Source organism: Phacochoerus africanus, chromosome 1 (genome assembly GCF_016906955.1).
Source record: "Phacochoerus africanus isolate WHEZ1 chromosome 1, ROS_Pafr_v1, whole genome shotgun sequence".
Taxonomy (NCBI): domain Eukaryota; kingdom Metazoa; phylum Chordata; class Mammalia; order Artiodactyla; family Suidae; genus Phacochoerus; species Phacochoerus africanus.
The window spans coordinates 8,115,566-8,135,170 of NC_062544.1; the positions used below are offsets into that span (position 1 = coordinate 8,115,566).

Consider the following 19,605-nt stretch of genomic DNA (forward strand, 5'->3'; position numbering starts at 1 on the left):
AAAAAAAAAAAAAAAAAGTAGAGCCTGGGTGACAGATGAAGTCCTAGTCCCCTGGCTCTGTCGGTCCTACTTCTCCCTAGGTTTCCTCATCTGTACACAGGTGAAATTCTGGCTCTGGCTGTTGAGAGCACTTAGAGCCACTAGGTGGCCCCCGTGTCCTGGTGGCACTAAGACTGAGGGAGCCGGAGGGCTGGGGAGTGAGCCTTGCCTGGTCCAGGAGGAGCAGCCCAGCCTGTAAGCCCTGGATGGACCAGACTCTGGGCCCGGGACTCTACCACGCGTCCTGCAGTTGGCAGGGCCTCCAGTGCCCCCTCCCAGCTGCTCCCTTTTCCTAGTTTGATTCACAGGGTTTGGCCCATGTCTTCTCCGGTCCCCTAGTCTGACCTTGAGACAAATCCCCCAGTGGGACAGGGAGGGACTCCAGGGCCATTTGTTCAGTTTCTGCAAATGGTTTAGAGCTGAGAGAAGCCGGGGTAGAGGGGGAACGTTGAGTGGTTGATGAGGCAGCAGCGAAGCTGACAAGTTAGGACCAGGGGGGTGTCGCCTCTTGCTCAGGTGATCAGTGTGGCGTGGCTGCCCCCGGGGGAGCCTCAGATCCACCCCCCCCCCAAGTTGTGCAGGGAGAAGGGGGGGGGGGAGAGAGGATTCCTCTTGTTTGTTCCCTGCATCAGCTCCAGGGGCAAAGATGCTCAGGCCTGGGCAGCCCCATGGGTGGTGCTCTGTGGCCCGAGCCCCCAGGCTTCATGGGCACGCAGCCTGGCTCCCCCTCTCACTCCTGTCCTCGTCTCCGCCTGGGAAAAGGACCAGAGGTCCCTGCCCTGTTCTCTGCCAGGTCCTGGAGAGAAAGCTGTGACCACAGGCATCGTGGTGGCCCAGGCCCTATGTGGCGAGGAAGGAGACCTCCGTGGGGGTGACGGAGGCCAAGGGGAAGGCGGGGGAGGCGTCGGCCCCCAGGACCCGGTAGAGCAGCTCCTCCTTCTCCTGTTGGAGCTGCCGCCGTAACTGGATCTCCTTCTCCAGGGCCTCACGGGCAAGGAGCAGGTCCTCTGAGAGCTGCCTGTGGATGCAGACAGGGCCCAGGGTTGCATGTGGGGAACCACCTCTTGGGGCCTCTGGCAACTGCAGAGACCAACCCATTCCTCCAGGAAGCTGTCCTTGGATGGGCCACCACCCCATGGCTTGCCTGTCCCCAAGAGCCAAGTCTGTCTGTGGACCAAGGAGTGTGGGCCTCACGGGCAGACAGTTCTGGGCTTGCACCTGCTCCACCGCTTCCATGTGTAACTTCAGACAAGGCATTCACCCTGGCCCAAATTTTAAATGGGATGGTAACAGGACTCGGCTCCGAGTAATTATGAGCATTAGAGCGGATAATGCGTAGTCAACAGATTACGTGTGACACACGATCCCAGCTCGCGTTGACTGAGCTCTCACAGCTGGTTCCTTTGTGTGGCTTCTGGAGCGCTAAGCTTCCTGTTCCTTCTTCCTGGATTGGCTTTTCCCATGGAGCCCACTCAGCCAGGATGGGGACACACACAGCTGCCTCAGCCCTGAGACTTAGGTTTCTGGGCAGAGCTGGGCTCTCGGGACTCTGAGCTCCGGAGGAGGGGAGCCACTTTCCCCAGAGGGGCCTGAGCTCATGGGTCGATCCATTCCCCGGGCCTCTTGGAGACTCTCCCAACTGGAGATTTTAATAAATAAAAGGGGCTGGGGGTGGGAAGAGTCGGGGTGGGGGCAGCTACCTCGATACAACCATCTGGTTGTGGCCTCGGGCGTGCAGGTCCTCGTTCTCGTGCTGCAGGGCGGTGATTTTCTCCTCCAGCAGCAGGTTTTTTTCTTTCTGTAACAAATCAGAGCGAGCTCAGGAAGCCACCACCCTCATTCGGCACAGTCCGTGCCGTCCCCTCCCTCTTATCTGTGGCCACGGAAAAGACTGGTTCACTTTAGAACAACCGTTACATTTCATGAAGCAATAAGATAACTGGGAACAAGGCGACTCAGGCAGGAGCCCAGGGCTGCCAACTTTGCCAGGCAAGACTCTTTAAAGACAGCAGATGCCCACTATCATCTGAAATTCTCCACCAGCTCATAAGAGGAAGGCTTTTTGGGGTTCTCCAAAAGTCAAGCATGTATAATTTATATAAATGTTATCTGTTGTGCTATTCTACAAAACTGGTTAAACACAATTTATAGGTGACATCCGAGATGGTCTGATTTAAAATCTAGGTTGTATTGGGAGTTCCCGTTGTGGCTCAGAGGGTTAAGAACCCAACTGATATCCATGAGGATGTGGGTTCGAACCCTGGCCTCGCTCAGTGGGTTAAGGATCTGGCATTGCTGTGAGCTGTGGTGTAGGTCGCAGACATGGCTTGGATCCTGTGCGGCTGTGGCTGTGGCTCAGGCTGGTAGCTACAGCTCCCATTCGACCCCTAGTCTGGGAGCCTCCATACGCCGCAGGTGCAGCTCCCTAAAAAAAAAAAAAAAAAAAAAAAAAAAAAAAAAAAAAAGTAGGTTGTGTGGCACATAGGAAGCCAGGGGACGTCTTCTGGGACAATATAATACCTGTGCGCATTCAATCCTAGGTTCCCAAGGCCTCCTTTCTCCTGGAGACATAGCCACCTGTGTCCTTAACACCCACCACTGCCCAGGCCTGTCCCCTCTGACTCTGGCTTTCCATGTCTTTTTTTTTTTTTTCCCAGCCTTGACTCATTTCTCAGCTCCCGTGCAATTTGTGACACTGGCCAGCCCCTCCTGATTAGCCAGGCTACCTGCCCCAGTGTCACCCAAGTGACAACAAGATGCGTAGACAAGAAAAGTACAGGACCTGGATGAGAAGGAGCCACTGCTGGACCCAGACCAGCCTCAGCAGCTCAAGGGCCAGCATGGCCAGCAGGTTGAAGCTGGTGTGACCAGGCGGGGCCCTCCTCAAGGAACCATCCCTCTGCACACCGGACAGAGGAAATGCCCACAAAGCGGAAGTATGAGGCTGCCTCCCGCCCGCCCCCCCGCTGCTGCTGCCCACAGACCACTGTCTCCGTGAGGATCAGCCGCTTGTCTAGGTCATGAATCCGCTCATTCTTCATTTCGATGACAAAGTGTAAGCTCTCCAGCTCCTGCTCCCAAAACTGGCTGGGGCTCCCGTACTCCTAGACAGGGACATGGAGTGACCTCAGCAGACCAGCTGGAGGGAGTACTGGGGGCGGGGGGGGGGTGGGGTGGGGTGGCAGGAGGTCCCTCCCCTTTCTGCCCCCAACTCTGTTTGACTCGGGACACCTGCTCCCAGCCCATGGCAAGTGCTTGATGGGCTTTATCTCATTCTCGACTAACAGAGCCCCTGGAGGCACGAGCTAGGACCCTTGCAGAGGAGGACACCGGGGTTCAGAGGGATTACGTGGCTTGCGCTAAGTGGGAGGTTTGCTCCTTACACCTAGTTCTCTCTGAATCCAGAATCTGAGCACTCGACCACCTCGCGGGCCTCTCTCTCTCAGCCTCACCTTCCCCCTTGGTGACAGGGGACTGATGTTTCTTCCAGGCCTTTGTGAAGGTAAGAGTCAGGTCTGTGCCCTGAACTTGAAGAGGGACTGGCCTTTCCTATTGCCAAGACCTGGACCTCCCTGGTGAGTCAAGAAGGAGAGGCCTTGGCGATTTTGCCACCTACCTGGACGTGCTTCTTGTAGTCTCGGCTCAGGATGGACTCCTCTACCCTCTTCATCTTGGCCTGGAAGGCCTCCAGCTGTGCAGTGAGGCCATCAATGGTCTCCTGGCGAAGCAGAGGGAAGGGGAGGATGAAGGGCTGGAGGTGACCCCCAGGGAGGGGTCCGTGTTGGGTTCTTCAGTCTGCCTTTGCTCCACCTAGCAATGCAGGCTGCTTCTATTTGACCCACTGCTGGAAACATCCATCCACTCCCTCCGTAGCCTTGGGGCCAATATCAGGGCATTCAAGGCCGGTGGTGGCCTGGCATTCAACACATATGCAAATCAGGCTCAATGCCCTTTCCCATTCTCTCCTCTCACTGCTCCTGTCTTCATACCTCCTAGTGCAGCCATACATCCTATCACTGGTCCAGCTGCAAGGTGCACTCTTGTCTCCTTGCTTCTCCCCGGCCAAGCATCTCTCCCACCTACACCTCGCCCCCCACCTTCAGGGTAGTGCACCCCATATCTTGGCTCACAGGCTCCACCCCCTGGTCCCTGTCTCCCCCTCCAGCCTCAGCGCTCCCCCACTCATGCTCTACACTCAGGCATCATGGACCTGTTTCAGTGGGTACTCTATCATTTTGACCTTTCCTCTCTGTCTATAAACACTCTTTTTTTTGGGTCTTTTTGCTATTTCTTGGGCCACTCCGGCGGCATATGGAGATTCCCAGGCTAGGGGTCGAATCGGAGCCGTAGCCACCGGCCTACACCAGAGCCACAGCAACGCGGGGTCCGAGCCTCGTCTGCAACCTACACCACAGCTCACGGCAATGCCGGATCGTTAACCCACTGAGCAAGGGCAGGGACTGAACCCGCAACCTCATGGTTCCTAGTCGGATTCGTTAACCACTGCGCCACGACGGGAACTCCTTTTTTTTCTTTCTAAGGCACTCTTCCTACCCTTCTTCATCTGAAAAAATTCTAACCTGTCCTCAGACCCCAGCTTCCATCTCACTCCCTCTAGGGAACCCCTGACCAGCCCAGCTGGGTCAGATGCCTTCTTTCCTGCTTCCACAGCTCCCTGTGCATCCACCCACCTGCTCTAATCACAGTGTGGTATCCAGGACAGGAAGTCTCTAAAGCCCTGGGAAAAACAGGCCCATGCTACTCTCAAACCAAGGCCTCTTGAGCTAATCATGCGGTCACCGCAGCAGAGGCTGACACGGCTCAGCTCTTCTCACCTGCAGGGCCGCCTTGGCCTCCTGGAAGGAGTGGATAAGGGCTTCTTTCTCCTGCTCATAGGAGGCCCGGAGGACTGTAGAAAAAGGAGACGTGCGTGAGTCCAGACACCTGACCCTTCATCCTAAGCCCTTCTGGCAGGTCCATGAGGGCCAGAGAGCTCAGGTGACCCCCTGGGCCATAGGGATCAGGAGTCTGAGGATGCTTTTATTCATCCTTCTATCTCATGGGCTTGGGGCTAGGCCAAACTATAGGAGGTATTTAATAGAAGCCCAAGGGAATGGAAACAGATGAGATCCTGGGAAGACCTGTGACTCCTACACAACTGTGGCTGCCACCCAGACCTTGGCTGAAGCCAAGATCCACAGATCTTGCAGCAGGCTGTTCATCTCAGACCACAGCATGCTGTGGAAAATGCACAGGGCTGATGGTCTGTCAGGTGGGTTACCCAAAGCACAAAATCACTGAACCAATCACTGGTTGTCAAATGATAGAAAAACACTGTGGTAAGTACATTAGATTTGGGGCCAGGAAAGCTACCTGGTCTTGATTCTGCTTTCTTCTGAGAAATCTGGAGGACATCCTTTGAAATATTTAAATGTCCTGTTGCCTCAGCTGTGAAGTGGGTCTAAGTAAGCCTGGTCTAGTTGTCTCTAAGGGGTGAGAAAAAGACACGCAAAGGCTCTCCAGGCTGGGCACTGCTGGGCAGGGCTGGACTTATCGCCTCCCAGATTCACAGAGTTGATTTTTCATCCTACCTCCCCTCCAAAGTTCCTTTTGGGAAATTCCAATTTTGTCTTAGCCAAAAGAAGACAACAGGGAAATGACCAGTTACTGGGTGGGATGGGAAATAGGAGAGAAGCCAGGAAAGTGTAATGCGGCCAAAGCCAGGTACCCAAGGCAGCAGGCAGTGACACAGGGAAAAGAGTGTTCAATAATATGTGATGGAGCTGTCAGAAGTGGATAAGCTCAGCTACGTAAAAACTATAGGCTTAGATTTTATAAATTATGGACATAATTTGCTTAATTAGTTGGCATATCAAGACCAGTTCAATTCCAGGTAAGAGGGAGGAAGTTCACTCCATCCAGTCTAGTGAATTTAGCTATAAAATCAGGACAGAACAAATGGAATAACTATTTTCAGGCTCTGAAAAGTAAATGGTAGGAGGAAGACTGGGCAAGAAGAATTCAAAATGCCACTCAACCAAGATGTCTACCTTAAATAAGACTCAGAATCTGATGTGTTCAAATATTCAAAATGCCCCAAAGGCAATACAAAATTGCTCAGCATACAAATCCAAAATTTCTCAGCATGCAATTCTAAGTACTAAGCATGCAAAAAAGTGGGACAACTTTCTCAACTCTCCTGAGAAAAGACATTGAACAGATGCCAACATCGAGAGGCCACAGATGCTGGAATTATTAGGACACTTTCCTATTACATAGAAAGCCACTCTAAAAATGCTCTAAAGGGTGAACACTCTTCAGAAGAATTGAAAACCATAAAGTCTTACCAAATAGATATTATAAAACCAAGATGAAATTTTAAGTTAAAAAACTCACTTAGTGGACTCAAAAGAAGAACAGGAGTGACAAAAACTTAGACAGCAGTAGAAATTACCCAATCTGAGTTCCCGTCGTGGCGCAGTGGTTAACGAATCCGACTAGGAACCATGAGGTTGCGGGTTTGGTCCCTGCCCTTGCTCAGTGGGTTAACGATCCGGTGTTGCCGTGAGCTGTGGTGTAGGTTGCAGACGAGGCTCGGATCCCGCGTTGCTGTGGCTCTGGCGTAGGCCGGTGGCTACAGCTCTGATTCGACCCCTAGCCTGGGAATCTCCATATGCCGTGGGAGTGGCCCAAGAAATAGCAAAAAGACAAAAAAAGAAAAAAAATTACCCAATCTGAACAAAAATAGAAAAATATTGGAAAAATATGGACAGATCTTCATGCACCCATGAGGCAATCCCCAAATGTCTAATATTTATGTCATCAGAGACTCAGGATGCAGGGTAGAAAAGTTATTTAAAGCAAGAATGGTTAAACACTTCTCAAGTTTAGTGAAATGTAATCCTACAGATTAAAGGTGTTCCCAGATCACCAAAGTAAACCCAGTGAAATCTATATTCAGACCTATCATTTTTGAAAGCCAATGACAAAAAAATCTGAAACAGAACCAAAGGAAAATGGCATATTGCATAGAAGATGCAAGTTTGAATAAGTGTAGATTTCTCATTAGAAATATTGGGACTATGGGAGTTCCCATCATGGCTTGGTGGAAAAGAATCTGACTAGCATCCATGAGGACACAGGTTTGATCCCTGGCCTTGCTCTGGCATTGCCATGAGCTGTGGTGTAGGTCACAGACTCAGCTCAGATCCCAAGTTGCTGTGGTAGGCCAGCAGCTGCAGCTCTGATTCAATGCCTAGCCTGGGAACCTCCATATGCCTAATCCTAAAATTAGGATTAGATGGAATAAAGAACATCTTAAAAGTGCAGAAATAAACAGTGAATCCAGAATCCTATCTCCAGTAAAAAGTGTGCTTAGGAAAGAAGGTGAAATAAAGACATTTGAGTTGAAGAAACAAGAGAATTCATCAGCAACAGACCCTGCTCTGAAAGAACTGCTCAAGGAAATTCTTTAGAAGAAAGCAAATGGTATCAGAGGGCAACTTGGAACTTCAGAGACTGTGGACAAGCAACAAAACTAATAAATAGAATAGACTTGTTCCTCTTCCTTTGAGCTCTTTAAAATATGATCGTTAGAAGCAAAAATTATAACATTTTTTGATGGGGCATTCAATGTATGTAGATGTAATACATAAGACTAAGTACAAGAAAAGGGGAGAGGAGAGACCCACATCATAGTAAGGTTCGTACATCACGTTTGAAGTGGTAAAATGTTAATTCTAAGTAGGCTGCTATGCATATTGTCATTCTCAGATCAATAACTGATACGTACATATAAATACACACATATACATACACAAAGAGATAGAGTAAAAGAGACTAGGTAAGTTAAGGAATACTAAAAAATGTTGAAATATTCCACAAAAAAGCAGGGAAGAGAAAATAGAGGATGAAAAAACAGAACAAATGGAAATAAGTATGAAAACAACAGATCTAAATTCAACCATATCAATAACATTAAATTGTCTAAACAGTCCAAATAAAAGGCAAAGGGATGTAAAAAGAAAACCCCAGGGGTTCCCATCGTGGCTCAGCAGAAATGAATCTGACTAGGAACCATGAGGTTGCGGGTTTGATCCCTGACCTCACTCAGTGGGTTAAGGATCAGGTGTTGCCATGAGTTGTAGTGTAGGTCACAGAAGCAGCTCGGATCTGGCGTTGCTGTGGCTCTGACATAGGCCAGCAGCTGTAGCTCTGATTAGATCCCTAGCCTGGGAACTTCCATATGGCGCGGGAGCGGCCCTCAAAAGACAAAAAGATGCTCTGGTGTAGGCCAGCAGCTACAGCTCCAATTAGACCCCTAGCCTGGGAACCTCCATATGCCATGGGTGCAGCCCTAAAAAGATGAAAGACAAACAAGCAAACAAACCCAACTATGTCCTATTTATAAGATACCCACTTTAAATATATCATTAGTAGGTTAGAAGTAAAAGAGTAGAAAAGCAACATTCAAGAATAAGGAAGATTTTCAGGGATGAAGTATATTACATCATGATAAAGGGGTCCGTCCTGTCTCCAGGAAGACATAAGAATATTAAATATTTATATACCTGCAATCGGTCTTCAAATTATATGAAGCAAAGACAGAACTGAAAGGAGAAACAGACAAATGCATAATTACAGGTGAAGATTTCAACATTCCCCATAAACAAGCCTTTACGAATTATAAAAAGAATGAGATATAAACTGTTATCTGACCATAATGGAACCAACCTGGACATAGTTGAAGACTTGCACACTCCTCAGATAGAAAAGGTAGACACTCAGAATAGAGAACTGAATGACACCATCAACAACTTGATTTGATTCATTTCTAAAATCAGAATATACATTCTTTTCAAGTGCACATGAAACATTCACAAGATAGATCATATCCTGAATCACAAGCAAGCCTTTACAAATTCTAAAAGGAATGAAATATAAACTATGTTCCTCGACCACAATGGAATCAAACTGGAAATCAGTAACAAAAAGGAACTGGAAAAGCTCCAAACACTTAGAAGGAAATGCACTTTTATTATTTATTTATTTGTCTTTTTGCCTTTTCTAGGGCCGCTCCCACGGCATATGGAGGTTCCCAGGCTAGGGGTCGTATCAGAGCTGTAGCTACCGGCCTACACCAGAGCCACAGCAACATGGGATCAGAGCCACGTCTGCAACCTACACCACAGCTCACGGCAATGCCGGATTGTTAACCCACTAAGCAAGGCCAGGGATCGAACCTGCAGCCTCATGGTTCCTAGTCAGATTCATTAACCACTGAACCATGATGGGAACTTGTGAAATGCACTTTTAAATACCCAAGAGCCAAAGAAGACGTCTCAAGGGAAATCAGATATTTTAAACTAGACAAAAATAAAAACAAAAAATATCAACTTTGTAGTATGCAGATAATGCAGTACCTAAGGGAAAATTTATAGCACTAAGTGTTAGGTTTCAAATCAATAAGATTCTACTTTAAGAAAGGGAGAAAAGAGCTAACTAACTATAAAGCAAGCATAAGGAAGGAAATAAAAAGAACAGAGACCAATGAGATTGGAAACAGAGAAATGGGGAAAAATCAGTGAAAACAAAAACTGGTTCTTCAAAAGGATTAATAAAATCGATCAACTTTAAGCAAGACTGACAAAAAAAGAGAATGCAGATTACCAGTTACAGAAACTAAAGAGGGGCTATCCTTATAGACAGAAATGACATTTAACACAATAGTCAGGGCCCACTATGAACAATTCTACGCACATAAACTTGACAGCTTAGATAAAAAGAACCAATTCTGGAAACACTACCAACTACAAAAACTCATCCAAGGAAAAATACACAACGCAGACGTTCCTTTAACTGTTAAAGACATGACATATGTACGTCGATGCTTTCTGGAAAAGCAATGTCAAAGCACATCTTTCTTTGTGTTTATTTGCTGCCAGTAAATCCTCTTTGGTCGAATGTCTGCTCAAATCTTTAGGTTTCACGGACACATTCTTGCAAATATTTAAAAGTGATATAGTACCAAGTTCCCTTGTGGCATAGTGGGCTAAGGACCCCATGTTGTCACTGCTGTGGTGTGGGTTGGATCCCAGGAATTTCCACACACTGTGGATGTAGCCTATATATATAGTATCGGCTCTATACAATCTCTTCCAGAGAAAGAAGAGGAAGTGACATTTCCCAACTCATTCTATGAGGCAAGCTTTCCTCTGACGCTAAAACGAAACAGCACAAAAAAGGGAACTACAGACCAGCTCTTATGAACACAGTAACATCTTCAAGAAAACATTAGCAAATCAAATTCAGTAATATACAAAAAGACCGCATGGGTAGGTTTTTTTTTTTGGGGGGGGGGGGAGTTTTTTGGGCAGGAATATAAGGCTAGTTCAAAATCTGAAACTCAATGCAATCTACCATATTAATCTGAAGAAGAAAAAAATCATATGATTATATGGATCATAGATCTAAATGAAAACTTAAAACCACGGAACTTTTGGAAGAAAACCTAGATCTTCATTACCAGGAGTTCAGCAAAGAGTTCTTAGACAAGACACCAAAAGCATAACTAATAAAGGAAAAAATAACTTGGAATTTATCAAAGTTAAAAGCTTTGCTTTGTGAAGGCTATCAAGAGAATAATAATTTTAAAAAAGCCACCCACACGGACTAGGAGAAAATACTTGCAATTACAAAGGATTTATATCTAAAATATATGAAGATCTCTTGGACTTCCTGCCAGGGTGCAGTGGGTTAAAAACCTGACTGCAGTGGCTGGCTCAGGTCACTGGGGAGGGGTTCCAGCCCCAGCCAGGAACATCAGGTTAAAGAATCTGGCATTGACCCACCTGTGGCTCAGATTCAACCCCTGGCCTGGGAACTTCCATATGCCCTGGCTGTGGCCATAAAAAGACCTAAATAAATAAATATATATGTTTATATAAATATATATTTGTGTACATATAAACTCAACAGTCAAAACAAACAAGCTGATTATAATGAGCAAAAGATTTGAAGAAATGTTTGACCAAAGAGGATACACAGACAGCAAATAAACACAAGAGACACAATTAGATTATTGAAATGCAGGATTCCCTTCTGGTGCAGCTGGTTAAGGATCACTGTTGTCACCGCAGTAGCCCACGTCACTGCTATAGTGCTCCCTGGCCCAGGAACTTCCTCACGCCACAGGTGCAGCCAAAGGCGAAAAAAAAAAAAAGACAACCCAAACAAAAACAAAATCCCAAAGATTATTGAAATGAAAATTACACCTACAATGAGATATCACTAATTATCATATTAGATATCATATTAGAATGAAAATAAAAATTATTGACAAGTGTTGGTGAGAAGGAACAGTGGAACTTGTCTATCACTGATAAGAATGTAAAATGATGGCCCCTAAGGAAAGCAGTTTAGTCATTTCTTTTGTTTTTGTTTTTTGGCCAAACTGAGGCATGAGGAAGTTCCCGGGCCAGGAGTCGAACCACAGCTGCAGCACAGCTGCGGCAAGGCTGAGTCCTTAAACTGCTGTACCCCAAGGGAACTTCCTAGTCACTTCTTCTAAAGCTGAACTTACATTTATCATATGACCGTTTCACTCCTAGGTATTTACCCAAAATTTATGAACACACAGCAACTGGAACACAGATATTCAGAAGAGCTCTTTTCATAATTGCCTGAGGCTAGAAATGACCTGAATGTCCTGGGACCCGGGGATGAGCGAACCCTGGACCACAACTCAGCCGGGAGAAAGAAGGCACCGTGGATACCCTTGAACACTTACAGGACTTAAAGGCATCACGATGAGGGAAAGAAGCCAATGCTGAAAATTACATTGCACCATTTTGTTTATATAACAGTCTTAAAAAGACAAAACCATAGTGGTGGAGAGGAGATCAGTGGTTGCCAGGGGATGGGGTGGGGGAGGGTGTGAGTACAAATAGGCAGCCCGAGAGAGTGTTTTGGGGGTGATGGAACCATTCTGTGTTGGGTAATCTGTACATGTGTTAAAACTTATGAAACTATATGTCAAAAAGTCAATTTTAATGTACGATAATTTAAAAAATAAAAAGAGCAAATAAAAGACAACAAAAGGGCATCAGATGTGAAAACTAGACTCTCCCAGTTATCTGCATACGTTCCCCCCAAACAAATAAAAGCCCATGTACTTCCCCCCATATGCTTTCAGTCACTCATTTAATACACACTTACTGAAGAGCAAGTAAGTACCAAGCAATTTAAAAATGACTATGAAAGAATTCTGACGGATGGGAAGAATTGAAGACCAGCAGTCCCTTCCCTTCTGGGGTTATTACCATAAGGTAATTTTCTTATTGATATATTTACATTGCTAAAAATATCAAAGCGGAGCTTAGCTTAGCAAAGAAACTTATCTTCCCATAATAGCCTTGGGACTGGGGGAAGGTAGCTTTTAGAGAACTGCAAAGTGGACTAAGCATATGCGTGACTGGGTCACTATGCTGTGCCGCAGAAATTGACACAACACTGTAAATCAACTATATTGTAATACAAAATAATAAAAAAGTGGACTAAGGTCAAGTGACAGGCCCAGTTTCACAGGATACATTAGTATTAAAACACAACCCTTCAGATTTCCAGGGCAAGGGCTTCAATTCTGTTTCAAAATGTTTTGTGCTAATGTTGAAATATGTTTCAAAGTTGTTAAAATTGTTCAGACCTCTGTTCTAGTTATTTTATTTCTGGGGATCTAAGGATACAATGTAAAATGTGGGCACATCTGTATGCAAAACACAGTGTTACTTACAAGAGTTAAAATTTGTATGTCTAGACTCACAGGAAATAAGGCAAACGATGTATATAATGCTCTAGACCTTACAAACATTTTAGTAGCAGAATTACCTAGAAACATATCTGCTACAATGTTAAATAATAATAATAAAAAAACAACAGGATAGGAGTTCCCGGAGTGGTTCAGTGGTTGATGAACCTGACTAGGATCCACGAGGACCTGAGTTCAATCCCTGGCCTCGCTCAGTGGGTTAAGGATCTGGGGTTGCCATGAGCTGTGGTATAGGTCACAGACGGGGCTCGGATCTGGTATTGCTGTGGCTGGTGTAGGCCAGTGGCTATAGCTCCAATTCAACCCCTGGCCTGGGAACCTCCATATGCCACGGGTGTGACCCTGAAAAGACCAAAACAAAACAAAATGAAAAAAAGTGATATAAAATTTTACATATAAAATATCTTACCTATGTTTTAAAAAGATAAGTAATTCTGGGGAAAGAGCTCATGCAGATACTGGTGATTAAAGAAAACATTTTCTTTTTTTTTTTAATTTAATCATTCTAATTTTTAAATTAAATTAAATTTTTTTTATTTTCCCACTAAAGAAAACATTTTCTAAGTCAACCTCAAGAGCATCAAAAACCTAGATAAGCTTCCCCAAAGAAGCTGTACAAATGGCCAAGATGCACATGAAAAGATGCTCAGCAAAATTAGTCTTAGGGAAATGAAAATCAAAACCACTATGAGATATGATTTTGCCCTCACTAGGATGGCAATAATAATAATTATAGTAGCAACAAGGGAAAATTAGTGTTGGCAAGGATGTGGTGTAATTGTGCCCCTTGTGCATTGCTGGTGGGACTGAAATGCCCGTTCAGCCACTGTGGAAAACAGCCAGACAGTTTCTCCAAAAGTTAAGCATAGAATTACCTACCATATGATCCAGAGGTTCAACTCCTGGGCTACACCTGAGGGAACTAAAAGCAACTGTTCAAGGGCGTTCCCTGGTGGTCTAGCCATTAGGACTTGATGATTTCACTGCTGCAGCCCAGGTTCCATCCCTGGTCTGGAAACTGATCCCACATCAAGCCATGGCACAGTATGGCCAGATATAAAAAATAAAATATAAAAGCAAGTGTTTAAGCAGGTGCTTGTACTGGTGGCACTGGTTCACAGCCCAGGTATCCATCACCTGATGAATAGATAACAAAGGGTGGGGCATCTGTGCAATGGAATACTATTCAGCCACGAAAAGGAATGGTGTAATAAAAACTGGGGGGAGAAAGGGATCGGGTACAAATGCACACACTGCAGTATGGATGAGCCTTGGAAATGTTATGCTGGGTGAAGGAAGCCAGGTGTGGGGGCCACAGATTGTACCATTCCATTTACATATATATACATAAACTTTGCCATACCATCTCTACGAGGATGTTATTCTAATGATAAAATCACCAGTGTGGCAAAGATTTTACAAAATGGGGTTCACTGAGTAAGTATCATTGCTTTTATAAACAACTGCAAAAGTCTGAAATTGCCAAAATGCTTAACCAAAGGGGCTCAGTTAAATGAACAATGGTACAGACTGGAATGCTGTGTACTTGCTACAATTTGTGCTACAAGAGTTTACTGACTAGATGTTAATACAGTTCAAAATGAAAAAATCAAGTTATCTCCTCCTCCCAAAGTGTGTGTATGTGTGTAGTTGTATACTCTTGGTAGATACAAAAGAAGAACTCAAAGGGATCTATATCAGAAGGTAACAGTGGGAGTTCCCGTCATGGCGCAGTGGTTAACGAATCCAACTAGGAACCATGAGGTTGCGGGTTCGATCCCTGGCCTTGCTGAGTGGGTTAAGGATCCGGCGTTGCCGTGAGCTGTGGTGTAGGTCGCAGACGCGGCTCGGATCCTGCGTTGCTGTGGCTCTGGTGTAGGCCGGTGGCTCCAGCTCCAATTAGACCCCTAGCCTGGGAACCTCCATATGCCACAGGAGCAGCCCAAGAAATAGCTAAAAAGACAAAAAAATAAAGTAAAAATAAAAGGTAACAGTGGAGTTCTTGTCATGACTCAGCGGTTAACGAAACCGACTAGTATCCATGAGGATGTAGGTTCGATCCCTGGCATCTATCAGTGGGTTAAGGATCCTGTGTTGCTGTGAGCTGTGGTGTAGGTCACAGACATGGCTCAGATCCCATGTTGCTGTGGCTGTGGTGCAGGCTTGCAGCTATAGCTCTGATTTGACCCCTAGCCTGGGGACCTCCATAAGCCGCTGGTGCGGCCCTAAAATGACAAAAGACAAAAAAAAAAAAAGTAATAGTGACTAGTTCTGGATGGAGTTACACACAATTTTAACTTTCCCAGTAATAATAAGTGCTAATAATTATCTGCTAAATATCTTGTGAAATATCAAAGACTTCAAAGACATCTAGATTCTATCTATCTATCAATCTATAAATTACAATGTTTAATTCTCATAAAGACCCTATGAATAAGGGTTTACTAACTTATTCAGGGTTATACAGCTGGAAAGTGGCAGAGCTGGAGTTCAAACTCAGGGACCATGGCTGCAGAGACTGAGCTCCATCCATTGTGCTAAAAGATCTTTTTTAAAAAATCCATATATTCTCGGAGTTCCCATCGTGGCGCAGTGGTAAACGAATCCGACTAGGAACCATGAGGTTGCGGGTTCGGTCCCTGCCCTTGCTCAGTGGGTTAACGATCCGGCGTTGCCGTGACCTGTGGTGTAGGTTGCAGACGCGGCTCGGATCCCGCATTGCTGTGGCTCTGGCGTAGGCCGGCAGCTACAGCTCCAATTCGACCCCTAGCCTGGGAACCTCCATATGCCACAGGAGCGGCCCAAAATAATAGCAAAAAAAAAAAAAAAAAAAAATCCATATATTCTCAATTTTATATGATGAGCGAATTACATATAAAAAGTCACTTGGAAAAAAAATCAAACTCACCATAAATTCTAAGGAATGTCATAAACATGGAGAAGGAAAATGGATATTTAAAAATTCTCCTAGGAAATCTCAATGGATACTGCAGAAATACAAAAACAAACAAACAAAAAACCCATAAGAGAATACCGTGAACAATTACATGCCAACCAATTTGACAACCTAGAAGAAATGGACAACTTTCTAGAGACTTACAGCCCGCCAAAACTGAATCAAGAAGAAAAAGATCAACTGAAAAGACCAATCACTAGAAATGAAATTGAATGTATCATAAAAACACTCCCTACTAACAAGTCCAGGACCAGATGGCTTCACAGGCAAATTCTTCCAAACATACAAAGAAGAACTTATACCCATCCTTCTTAAAAATTTCCAAAAGGTTGAAGAAGAAGGAATACTCCCAAAGACATTCTATGAAGCCACCATTACCCTAATACCAAAACCAAAGATACTACCAAAAAACAAAATTATAGGCCAATATCTTTGATGAACATAGATGCAAAAATTCTCAACAAAATCTTAGCCAACCAAATCCAACAACATATAAAAAAGATCGTATACCACGACCAAGTGGGATTCATCCCAGGTTCACAAGGGTGGTTCAACATTACACCAATCAATTAACATCATACACCACACAGACAAAAGAAAGGTCAAAAACCACATGATCATCTCGATAGATGCAGAGAAAGCATCTGACAAAGTCATACATCCATTCATGATAAAGACTCTTACCAAAGTGGGTATCAAAGGAACATAACATTTATGATAAACCAACAGCAAATATACTACGCAATGGAGAAAAGCTCAACGCCTTCCCGCTAAAATCTGGAGCAAGACAAGGATGCCCACTCTCACCACTTTTACTCAACATAGTATTGAAAGTCCTAGCCACAGCAATCAGACAAACAAAAGAAATGAACGGTATCCAAATTGGAAGAGAAGAGGTAAAACTGTCACTCCGTGCAGATGACATGATACTATGCATAGAAAACCCTAAAGACTCTACACAAAAACTACTCAAACTGATTAACAAATTCAGCAAAGTAGAAGGGTACAAGATTAACATTCATAAATTCTTTGCATTTCTGTATACTAACAATGAAATATTAGAAAAAGGATATAAAAATGCAATACCTTTTAAAATCATAACCCCCAAAATTAAATACCTAGGAATAAACCTGATCAAGGATGTGAAAGACTTACATGCTGAGAATTATAAAACATTAATCAAGGAAATTAAAGAGGATTCAAAGAAATGGAAAGATATTCCATGCTCCTGGGTTGGAAGAATTAATATCGGAAAAATGGCCATACTGCTCAAAGCAATATATAGATTCCATGAAATCCCTATCAAATTACCCATGACATTTTTCACAGAACTATGACAAACAATGCAAAAATTCATACGGAACCATACACGACCCACAATTGCCAAAGCAATCCTGAGGAACAAAAACCAAGCAAGAGGCATAACTCTCCCAGACTTCAGGCAACATTACAAAGCCACAGTCATCAAGACAGTGTGGTACTGGTACCGAAACAGACATACACAACAACAGAACAGAATAGAGAACCCAGAAATAAACACAAACACCCATGGTCAATTAATCTTTGATAAAGGAGGCAAGAATATAAAATGGGAAAAAACAGTCTTTTCAGTAAGTGGTGCTGGGAAAACTGGACAGCCACATGTAAATCAATGAAACTGGAACACACCCTCACACCATGCCCAAAAATAAACTCAAAATGGCTTAAAGACTTAAACATAAGACAGACTCCTAGAAGAGACATGGGCAAAACATTCTCTGACAGCAACCATACAAATGTTTTCTTCGGTCAGTCTCCCAAGGCAACAGAAACAAAACCAAAAATTAACCAATGGGACCTAGTCAAACTGGCAAGCTTTTTTTTTTTTTTGTCTTTTTGTCCTGTTTAGGACCACACCCGTGGCATATGGAAGTTCCCAGGCTAGGGGTCTAATCGGAGCTGTAGCTGCCAGCCTATGCCACAGCCACAGAAACTCTAGATTGAGCTGCATCTATGACCGACACACAGCTCATGGCAATGCCGGATTCTTAACCCACTGAACGAGGCTAGGGGTTGGACCTGCAACCTTATGGTTCCTAGTCAGATTCATTTCCGCTGCACCACAATGGGAACTCCAACCTGACAAGTTTTGCATGGCAAAGGAAACCATAAAAAAAAAAAAAAAAGACAACCTACGGAACGGGAGAAAATAGTTTCAAATGATGCAACTGACAAGGGCTTAATCTCTAAAATATACAAACAACTTATACAACTCGATGGCAAAAAAAAAAAAAAAAAATCAACAACCCAATTGAAAAATGGGCAAAAGACCTGAATAGACGCTCCTCCAAAGAAGATATACAGATGGTCAACAAGCACATGAAAAAACGCTCAACATCCCTGATTATTAGAGAAATACAAATCAAAACTGTGAGGTACCACCTCACACCTGTCAGAGTGGACATCATTAACAAGTCAACAAACAACAAATTCTGGAGAGGGTGTCGAGAAAAGGGTACCCTCCTACACTATTGGTTGGAATGTAAATTGGTACAACCACAATGGAAAACAGTATGGAGGTACCTCAGAAAACTAAATGTAGAAGTATTTTATGACCCAGCAATCCCACTCTGGGGCATATATCTGGATAAAAACTTTCATTGAAAGAGATACATGCAACCCTATGTTCACTGCAGCACTATTCACAATAGCCAAGACATAGAAACAACCTAAATGTCCATTGATAGATGAATGGATTAAGAAAATGTGGAATGGAGTACACACAACGGAATACTACTCAGCCATAAAAAAGAACAAAAGAATGCCATTTGCAGCAACGTGGATGGAACTAGAGACTCTCATACTGAGTGAAGTAAGTCAGAAAGAGAAAGACAAATATCATATGATATCACTTATATCTGGAATCTAATATATGGCACAAATGAACCTTTCCACAGAAAAGAAAGTCATGGACTTGGAGAACAGACTTGTGGTTGCCAAGGTGGAGCAGGTGGGATGGACTGGGAGCCTGAGGTTAACTGGTGCAAACTATTGCTTTTGGAGTGGACAAGCAATGAGATCCTGCTGTATAGCTCAAGGAACTATATCTAGACACTTGTGATGGAACATGATGGATGATAATGTAAGAAAAATAATATCCATATATATGTATGACTGGATCACTTTACAGTAGACATTGACAAAACACGGTAAATCAACTATAATGGAAAAAATAAAAATCATAAAATAAAATAAAAATAAATATTCTCCTAGGAGTTCCCATTGTGGCTCAGTGGATAATGAATCCAACTAGTTTCCACGAGGATGTGGGTTTGATCCCTGGCCTCACTCAGTGAGATGAGGATCCGGCATTGCCGTGAGCTGTGGTGTAGGTCACAGACGTGGCTCGGATCTGGCATTGCTATGGCTGTGGTGTAGACCGGCAGTTGCAGCTCCAATTTGACCCCTAGCCTGGGAACCTCCATATGTTGCACATGCAGCCCTGAAGAGCAATAAATAAATAAATATAAAAAGTCTATTTGTCTAGGTTTTCCAAATGTGCTATAATGAAAAGGGATTGCTTTTAAAATGGAAAGAAAAAACATCTCTCAGCCAAGACAAAACAAAGCATGGGGCCGGCCTTTTACTTGCCCGAAAGGACAAGTCCAAGGACCTGCAGACTCCCCCTCTGAAAAGGCCAACTGCTTGCGGACCAGAGGTGTGAGGGAGGGGCCAGGGGGGGTCCCCGTGTGAACTCGCAGGTGGAAGGAGGGGTCCATCCCACACCCTCCCGAGTGCACCTTGT

General features: G+C 44.3%; 1 protein-coding gene across 1 annotated transcript in view; it reads right to left on the minus strand.

The window, feature by feature from the left end:
* Window positions 1–433: 433 nt before the first annotated feature.
* Window positions 434–19,605, minus strand: part of CCDC69 (coiled-coil domain containing 69) — a 40,621-nt gene continuing 21,449 nt past the window's right edge. Inside the window, exons 6-10 of the mRNA XM_047770840.1 lie at window positions 4,875–4,948; window positions 3,656–3,757; window positions 3,024–3,143; window positions 1,740–1,837; window positions 434–1,057 (exon numbers count right to left, since the gene is read on the minus strand). Of these exons, the coding sequence (XP_047626796.1) occupies window positions 880–1,057; window positions 1,740–1,837; window positions 3,024–3,143; window positions 3,656–3,757; window positions 4,875–4,948 (572 nt within the window). The 3' untranslated portion in view covers window positions 434–879. The remainder of the gene's footprint in view (window positions 1,058–1,739; window positions 1,838–3,023; window positions 3,144–3,655; window positions 3,758–4,874; window positions 4,949–19,605) is intronic.